This window comes from Lagopus leucura, unplaced genomic scaffold (genome assembly GCF_019238085.1).
Source record: "Lagopus leucura isolate 7727_CA_CO unplaced genomic scaffold, USGS_WTPT01 Super-Scaffold_100002, whole genome shotgun sequence".
Classification (NCBI taxonomy): domain Eukaryota; kingdom Metazoa; phylum Chordata; class Aves; order Galliformes; family Phasianidae; genus Lagopus; species Lagopus leucura.
The window spans coordinates 60644545-60653940 of record NW_024962263.1 but is presented as its reverse complement, the minus strand read 5'-3'; the positions used below and the strand labels follow the sequence as shown (position 1 = coordinate 60653940).

At 38.7% G+C, this 9396-nt stretch overlaps 1 protein-coding gene across 1 annotated transcript; it reads right to left on the bottom strand.

Annotated features, from left to right (window-relative positions):
• Window positions 1-529: 529 nt before the first annotated feature.
• On the bottom strand, window positions 530-7171 carry LY96 (lymphocyte antigen 96). Its single transcript, XM_042869465.1, has 5 exons — window positions 6841-7171; window positions 5344-5433; window positions 4166-4294; window positions 2938-2990; window positions 530-1062 (listed from the first exon to the last, which is right to left on the bottom strand). The coding sequence occupies exons 1-5, from the start codon at window positions 6932-6934 to the stop codon at window positions 961-963; spliced, it is 468 nt and encodes a 155-aa protein (XP_042725399.1). The 5' UTR covers window positions 6935-7171; the 3' UTR covers window positions 530-960.
• Window positions 7172-9396: the final 2225 nt, after the last annotated feature.

Genomic DNA, 9396 nt, shown 5'->3' with positions numbered 1-9396 from the left:
ACTTCCACTAATTTTCATACTTTGAGCAGCCTGAAAGAGCTGGTTAGTTCTGATTTCACGGTTTTGGTCGTTTTGAAGCAATCTGCCAGGTACAGCACAACCCAGTGGCCAGTGTGTGCACAGCTTCTCCATGGGCACATTTAATGGGAAAAACAAAACAAAACAAAACATGCTTTAATTCACTAAGCCTAAAAGTTGAGTATGAAAAGAGCTTTCAGCGTGCTTCTGGTAACTGAGAAAAAGTTCAACCTGTAGCTGAAGGACCTCCTGCTTCTGAAGGAGACAGCCTGGGAGCCTCTGCCCAGCTCTCTGCTCAACGCAACATAAAACCTTGTCATGGTAATTATAGCTCTGGACAGGTGAACTCAATTGTGCTGAATTGGTGTAACTGGAAACACCCTTCACTTCAGGTTTTATCAACATCAGCCACAAAACAACCTTTTGCTCCTCCGCTACAGCTCTGTGCAGATGGAGTTGAACATCAGGATAACGACCAAAAGTAAAAGTCATTTCACAAGTTGATTGTACGAAAAAATTTATTGTTAAAAGGAAAAAACAGAGAAGCATTTCTTCCATATGAAATACTGTTGTATTTCAAGTTGAATACTTGTAATTCTTGTTCTTCAAATCTTCAAAAATTCTTGAATGAATGTATCATAGTCTGAAGTACTTAGCTTTTCCATAACTGAAGGCACAGCACTGAAATGCAGTTCTCCGTCTGACCATTTGCAATTATTCTGTGACTTCATTGGGATGCCCAGCTCCAAGAGAAGCTGCGTATATTGGCTGAGCATCTGATCACAGCCGTGCTATAAATGGAATAAGAACTCCATGTTGCTTTCCACACAGAACTTGATGCGTTCTACCTCAGGAAAGCTGCTTTATATTTTGTAAGATGGATTCCAGTTGTTTGCAGAAGGAGCCTCTAAGTTCTGGATTTATTTGAAATGTTTGTTGAATTCAGAAAGGGTCTTGTTTCACTATCATGGTGAAGTTCAAGCACATGATAATATTCTGCTCAGAAACATCAGAGAATGCTTGTAAAACAACTGTATAATATCCCTAAAATCCAGAAAGAAAACAAGGAAATTAGTGCATAATGCTGTCCATTCTTGGCACAGTGGACCCTTGAGGTCTCAAGCTGCCCAGTGACCCTTTGGCTTTATCTTAAATCATGGTACCAGAGCCTTGAGAGACCTCTGGTCACAGTGATCAGCTCTGCACTGCATGACTTGACTGTGCACAGCATGGGCAGTGGTGGCTCAGCTGTCCCCAGCAGCTCTCAGCTCACCTCCTTTCATAGATCAACTGCTCCTGGACAAGCAGGATTCTATTTGTCCAAACCTGCACCTTCAGCCCAGCTGTAATTCATCCATGTTTTCTTACAGTGACCACTACTGTAAGCAACACTGGAGTGTTTGAGTCAGCTGGACATTCCTTCCAGACCCGCAGTTCTGCCCGTGTATATCCTGCAGTCTGACCCATTAAGCAGCACAAATCCAGATCTGGCTGTTGTCTAACAACTCATCACAACTTTACACAAGCAGAATTAGTATGCATCAGGACAAAAGACATCATCATGGCCCTTGCTGAACTCAGGTCCCATTCTACCTCCTTTGAAGCCTTTCTCTTCTGATACAAGAAGCTAGTAACTGCTAGACTGTGAGGTTTGTAAGAGTTTCTGCTTTCCAGTAAAATGTGATTAGCCATAAGGAAGCATCAGGTAAACCATGAACACCTAAATATAGGAGGACTTACAGCAGAAACACTCCCTGTCTACTACTAGCTCTGAGGCTGGAAGAGATGTTCAGATGTCCAACCTCCTCAGGGGCCCAAGAACTTTGCCTTAAGGGGAGACTGAAGATTTTATGCCAGTTGAAACTCTTTGATGACATTTGCGGAGTTAAATAGAGTTGTTAAGGCTAATGTTAGCCTTGGAAAGGCTTAAGTTGATGAGGAAGGTGTTGGGCTGCACTGAGGACAATTGCTATTCCTGATTTAACACCGAAGCATTGCTTTTTCTTTTGGTACTGTTATTCCTCTCCAAAACTTTGCAAAGAGTTTCAGGGATGAACAGATGAGCATGTGAAAAGAAAAAGAGTGAAATGGGCTGAAAGAATCCGAATGGATCTATTAAAAATGGTAATAAGAAACAGAATAACTTACCAAACGAAAATGAACAATTAAAGTGACATTAAATTTATACTTTTGGTCATTTATAAAATAGAGGAATAATAAAGGAAGAATAATCTGAACACATCTAGAATTTCAAAGATGCTGCCATTCTGGAATTGTCACCTCAAGCACAAGAAAGTTTTCCGACATTTTCTTTTGCTGTTTTCTACAGTTCAGTTGAACCTGTCTTTCTAGAAAATATATAAATGTAAGACATGGACATGTTAGAGTGGTCCAGAGGAGGATCACACAGATGATTATAAGAATGGAGCACTTCTCCTGCACAGAAAGGCAGAGGGAGCTGGGCTTGTTCAGGCTGGAGAGGGCTGAGGCCTCCAGGGAGAGCTCGCTGTGGTATTTCAGTACCTAAATGGGGACTACAGGAAAGGTGGAGGGAGTCTTTGTAAAGGAATGTCAGAGAGAATAGGAGGAGGGGTTTTCAACTAAAAGAGAGTGTATTTAGGTTAGATACAAGGAATGAATTCTTCACTACGAGTGTAGTGAGGCACTGGAGCAGGTTGCCCAGAGAAGCTGCAGATTCTCCATCCCTGGAAGTTTTCAAGACCAGGTTGGATGTGGCCCTGGATAACTTGGTCTGGTGGAATACATCCATGCCCATGGTAGGGGACTTGGAACGGTCTTTAAAGTCCCTTTCAACCCAAATGAGTCATTGGTTCTATGATTCAATGATCATGTAATTGTACAATTCTGTTAAGTATGCTATTTTAACATTACTATCCATTTGAATAAAATGAAAAGTACCTTTGGAAACGATGTTCTTTTACCTTTAATGTCAAATTCTGTTTCAGTTGTTTCTGTAAAACAGATAAGCACAATATAAACGGTTACTTAAACATAAAGCCATCAGTGAAACTTCATAAATAACTTCAAAGCACTATAGCATATCTCTCATATCTATCAGCAGTGCTGCCAATGCCATTTACTCTTCCAGACATAAGACCTTCACCTCTTTATTCTCCTAAAACTCAGCCCGTTTGCCTAGACAATGTGCAAGAAAATATAGATCAAATAGGAAGCTACTGCAACATCTTCTACAAACCCCTTCTTACTGTATTCAACTTGTAATAGTAGTTCAGACAAACTGTTAACAGAGGAGAGCTGAAATTCACTTCCAAAATAATAATAATAATAATAAATGAAAAATAAAGGAAAAAAAGAAAGGAAAACATGAACTACATATTTGGAGAACTGATATCCTGAATTTTTCTGATCAGAGCCTTTGTCATGCTAATGTTGGTTAGCTTGAACTAGAGGATTGACTCTTCTCTAATAAAACACATTTTATGTGGTTATAGATAGTACCTCTAAAACACCATCTAGACTCTTACCTGAATTAACTGTCTGTATATTAGTAGTGACCCTAGATCCTCTTCAGCTTTGTGTGCAGTCCAGTCAAGTGTAGTTTTCCATGTCATTTTAGAAATGTTTGCAATAAAAGTGTCATAATACAAGAGTATTACTAATCCCAATTTACAGAGATGGAAACAACACTATAAAGACATTAAAGAGTATAATTTGAAAACACTCAATCTTAGCAGAGTTATGCCACCAGAGAACTGCCTGCTCTAAATTTTGCCACCTGAATGATGAGGTGGGGGGTGAAATCATTGGCCCATGTGACTTGAGTAGAGAGCACCTGTGTGCAAGCTCTGATTAGACGCTTTGCTCTCAAACAGTGAAGTATTATACTCTTCAGTGCCTTAAGCTGCTGCTTCCAGAAGCCAGAGGTCCCAGAGACAGAAAGGACACTTCAGTGAAGGCTGAAGTGCTATAGCACAGCTAACCTTGATGAAGCTTCACCTTAATGTTTCTGGGTTTTCCTTCTAAGTGAGATGAATTGATCATAAAGAGAAAATCCTATATGCATGGGTTGATCAGTTAGTCTTCTCAGAAATCTTGCTTGGTAGCAAGAACCAGTGGCCAGGTTATGCCACAGTCTGCAATCTGCAAGACACGGTTTCCCACTGACCTCCTTTCAGCTTTCCACACAGAGAATATTCGTCATCAGTTCCACTGCAAAGAACTTCTCTCCAGTGCAACGCTTTGGCACCTTCATACCAGACTGTGAAGACTATCTTCAAAAAGGCAACATCACTTTCTAGTTAAGATATTGCAATTAAGAAAAAAGTAATTGGTAGGGAGGAAGAAATACATATGCAGACATGCTATTTAGACTAAAAAACTATTTTTTTTCTGAAATTTGGATTTTTTTAGAGTCCCTCAAAACTAATAAATATGCATTTCTTGAAAACCGTTCTTTCCAGAAAAAAGTTTGTTTCTTTTACCAAAAGTCATCAGTCTTAAGAAATATTAGTGACAAATTTCAAAATCTCTTTCAATTTCTTCAGCAAAGACAGCAGTGTTCACTTAGCTCCATAGCTCACCCCTGAGAGATTCCACACATGGAGTTTTAGGCAGGTATTGTAAACAAATTGTCCAGATTGCTAGTAGCTGTCATAAGGTTATCTTACTAGGGAAGGGACTAGGGAAGCAACCTTACCACAGCTTCAGAATTTTTACTGAGCACGTGAAGCTTAAGATGCAGCTCACAGACTAATAGAATCACAGAATATTCCGAGTTGGAAGGGATCATCAAGTACAACTCAAGGCTTCACACAGCACTATCAAACTATGCGTCTGAAAGCACTGTCCGTACACATTTCATTACACAATTCGACAACTTGGTTTAAAGTTTAGTTCAAAGCTAGGTTTACACATACACTCTTCATTACCATATTTCCAGGTTCTGGAGTATGCATATTCGTAGTCCTGATGTACATGGATATTTTCTCTCCTTAAAATACCTTGGGTCTTTTTCAGACCAGAAGAGCTTGTACGCAGCAAAAGTTTGTTTGCTTTTTCTGGAAGTACCTGAGCTGCCTCAAACTGGCACGTGCAATGCCAGTCAGTGTACTGAGCTATGGAACCTGCATAAACCAGTCAATTTCAAACACTCTTCTCTTCACAAACTGCTTAGAAATCATCATTTCTGTCCATTGCTGTAGTTTGTCTATTCCACTGCTAATCACAGAAAGGTATCTCTTAAATACACTGACATTTAGGATGAAGTGGCAGTTTTTTGCTTGCATCACTTTTATTATTTTTTTGCATTCAGACAATATAATTCTCTAGGCTATAGTGACTTACTTGGAATCCAGGTAACAGCAGCATGCCAGACGGATTTGTTCAGCATGCTGCAGGGTGTCACATTAAACTTGAAATAATGAGCTGAAGAATCTACAGGATAACATGATTTCAAGTTCATGAAAATAGATTTCTCCAATGAATTATTAAAAACATACATATGTATACACTTACAGTAAACACAAACACAATACAAATAAATTTAATATAAAGTATATATTATACAATTGTGTAATCTAGTTACTTGCAGTAAACATTAAAGGTCTTTTCAGACAATATTCCTGATTGCTTACATGGTTAGTGCAAAAGGAGCATCATATTACTTTGTGACTGAGAAGTAAGAAAAGTCATTTGTTGAATGAATAACATTTTGCACTCAAACAGGCAAAAAATATGCTTCTTTCTTTTTCAAAGCCACACACTTTACATTAACATTATGCCATCAGGATCCTTTGATAAAAATGTCTCCACTTATGCTAGTTGTGTATTATCCATACCAGCATGTTGCCCAAGGCTAGCAGGCCACCTCAGGTAGCAACAGTGACTTCATCATGACTTATAATGAGCTCTGTCTTCTATTTTGTGGTTTCAAGCAAGGGTTGTGCAAAAGGACTGTCTGACTGCTGGTAATTGGCAGTCATGTTATGATCATAACTGTGTACAGGAAATTATGGTAGAGAAATGGAGAACAAAACACAGTAGTCTCAAAGGCTCAGTTTGCAAGCTTAGGCCTGACACAGACTCATTACATTTTTTAAATGGGTGTTAATGGAAAGCAAAGTACCCAAGGTAAATATTCCCTCTCATGCTTTAGTTTACATAGATATTTTACAGGTGATACACACTGGTAATGCACATAGATATGTTTCTTTCCTTGAAAAATATCTGTCTCCTAAAATTCCTCCTTCCTGCCATTGAGTATATGTGTGCACACAGAACCAACCTGCTTGGCCCTCTCAGCCTCATTGTGCCTCATTGCTGCAGAACTGATGAAAAAAGTCAGTGAACTACATGGATCCTGTGGCCTACTGCTCAGAGACAGCCAGCAACCACGAGAGAGCCTATCTTGCTGCCCCAAAGCTGCACTGACCCCTAGCCTCATACCATCTCGTAGACAGTTTTTTTTTTTTTCAATATTTTGAGTGTAGAATATTAGTTAAATCAGTGTGGGTAATTTATACAATACAGAACTTCCAAACAAAATTCAAAACCCCTGTCTTCCAGCTTTTCCTGAATCAAAATATGCCTCATGCTTTCTCTACTAAGTAGCACCTTCCCTCTTAGCTACTGCAAGCCACCACTGAAGTAATATTTACATTTATGCAGGATAATTCTTATAATAGGGTGATTAATAACAGAAATATACAACAGCTGAAACTCTTGTTTATATTTGCCTGATTCATCCAAGAAACATATGGAAGAGAAAGCTCACATTGCCTTAGGCTAATGTAATTATTGTCCACAGGCCAGAAAGAAAAGAATAAGCTAGTTTCTACTTACCACAAAAAGTATACGACAGTTCTAGATCTGACGATGTACAGAAAAATCCACTGACTCCAGGAGTGAACAACATGAAAAAGACAAACTCAAACATATTTACTTATTTTGATCGGTATTGGGCAGAATGCTTCATTTTGGGGAAGGAGGAACAAAAATTCAGCACGGTCATCCTCAGTCACACGTCTCCGGGGAATATTTGTTTTATTCTGTCAAATTCTCTTAATTCTCTTAATCCTATTACAATGCTATCAGTTACCTTCATCATAAATTTCATGAAGAAAAAGAATTTCTGCCTTCGTTGTTACGTCTTCTCCAGACAGCACAGCTCATGTCACAAGTGAAAAATGAAAGAGAAAACTGCATGAAATGAGGAAGTGAGAGAAACTAAAAATACGATTACCAGAAGAATATAGAAGGCAAGTGGGGCTGACTCAACAGAAGCAACTGTTGTTAAGGCTTGATTTCACATGCTCACAAAGGTTTCCTGTACATAATAAAGAGAAGTTGCAATCAAACGATGAAAACCTAGTCCACCTTTACTGGTGCATTAGTTAATAGTTCTCATATGTTTTCACAATGAATTTCTCACAAAGCTCATCATACCAGAGGAGAACTCAGATGTTATGGATAGGTCTAATCGGATGATATATTTCCGAAAGTCAGATGGAGATTAATGTGACCAGTTAACACGTTAATGATCAGAACAACTGAAGTTCTACTCAGTGTCAGCTATTACCTTCAAAGCTGCATCTATCACGGTTATACTTCTTAGCGACAACCTTAAAAATCTATAAAATTTCTACGAATGAACTCCATGCCCCTCCCCCTAGCTCTGTGACCTCTTCTCATGCTCTTCACTGCAATCTCTAGCAGAAAAGCTGCACCACGCAATTCATGCTGGAGCAATGAGTCCAAACATTGAACATTTTGTGAGTACAGTGCATGTTAGGGGGGTTGGAACCAGATGAACTATAAGGTCCTTTCCAACCCAACCCATTCTATGATTCTATGACTTCAGCGTTATACAATTTCCCTGACAGAGTACATACACCCCACACAGACTTCAACTGTTGTTTAACAAGACACTATAAAACATGCAAACCATTTGCAACCACAGTTGCAAATAAAAATAAATCAGGATGCTGTAATAGCTAGGATGCTGTAGTAGCTGGAAAAAGAAATAATGAGAATAATGAGACACTGAAGTGTAGCTACCTCATACCTGTGTCAAAAGAAAATATTTGTTTTAAATCACAAAACTCTGGCCATTGATCTGGAGTGAGTCTAATCAGTCAGAGAACAAGCCAGGACTGACAGAAGACTCAACAGATCCAGCAAAAGTCACAGGCCAGTTTTAAGTAGTTGGGAGACTGCACTGACTGTATGGCATTGACATGAGATGACCCCACTGGACGCGTGCCCCTCTGCTGTTAGACTGGTACTTGCTTCACTGCACAGCACGTTGGGTAACTGATGGACTCATTAGAAAGAACTCTGCAGATTTACAAGGTCATATATAAAAGCTCTCACAACTGAAATGAAGACAAACACTTCGTTGAATCCAGTGACTTTCCAGACCGGGTTCAAAGCTACATGTTTTCTCTCACAGTTACTGCCATAAATGAAATAGATGAGGAAGGAGTCCCCCCTGGTGGCATACACAAACACATGGGGAACCCCTGCATCCTCCACTATTCCTTGTTGCATTGTACTGCATGAGAGTATTTCAATACTTTAAAAAATATAGCATAACTATGCTTCGTTTTAAAAAGGATCTGGCTGTCTAATTAGAGAAATGTAACAATAAGTCCTACTGATATCAGGGTTAAAATTTCTCTTGTGACCATGACAATGAAGTCTGTAACCTTTACTATGATGTCTGGTCAAGTTGTACTTAATTCAAACTAACCTGTCCTTTTCAAATCTCCTCTCCAAATTCTGTTTTAGATGTATGAGTACTCTAATGATTGTATCAATGGCATTCACAGAACTGACCTTCTGTGGAACTCAATGGCCAAAGCCCTAAACTAGAACACTGTAGGTGTGCTTTTCTGCTTTCAGTTCAGTATGAAGGGCACTGGAAAGGAAGGATGTGTATATTTCTACATTTATTTTTTACTAGGTAATCTTCCTTTAATATTTTTCATTTATACTCATAACTACATTTCAAGTCTCACGTCCATTTAACAGAAAATAAAATAAATCCAAATATGGAGAATTTAGGAATTTTCATTTTGGCTACATCTGAGATGCTGAGAGTAAAATTTAACTCCAAACCTCCTAGCTGATTTGTGTCTAAAAACTGTAATGTTATAAATGTAATGTAACAAAATGTGTGAGACTTTTAGTGTTTTAGTACTTTTAGTTTTTAGTACTTTTATCTTCTTTCTCAATACACCCAAACAAGTGCCAAGATCTCTTTAAAATAATAACTTTGCATTTAGATTGTTGGCTGCAGATGAGTACTATGACCAGATGAGCATTTATAAGTCACTGAAATCTCCCTCAGGAAAAATTAACAATATACTTTAGCATAATATCCCATCACAAGAAAAA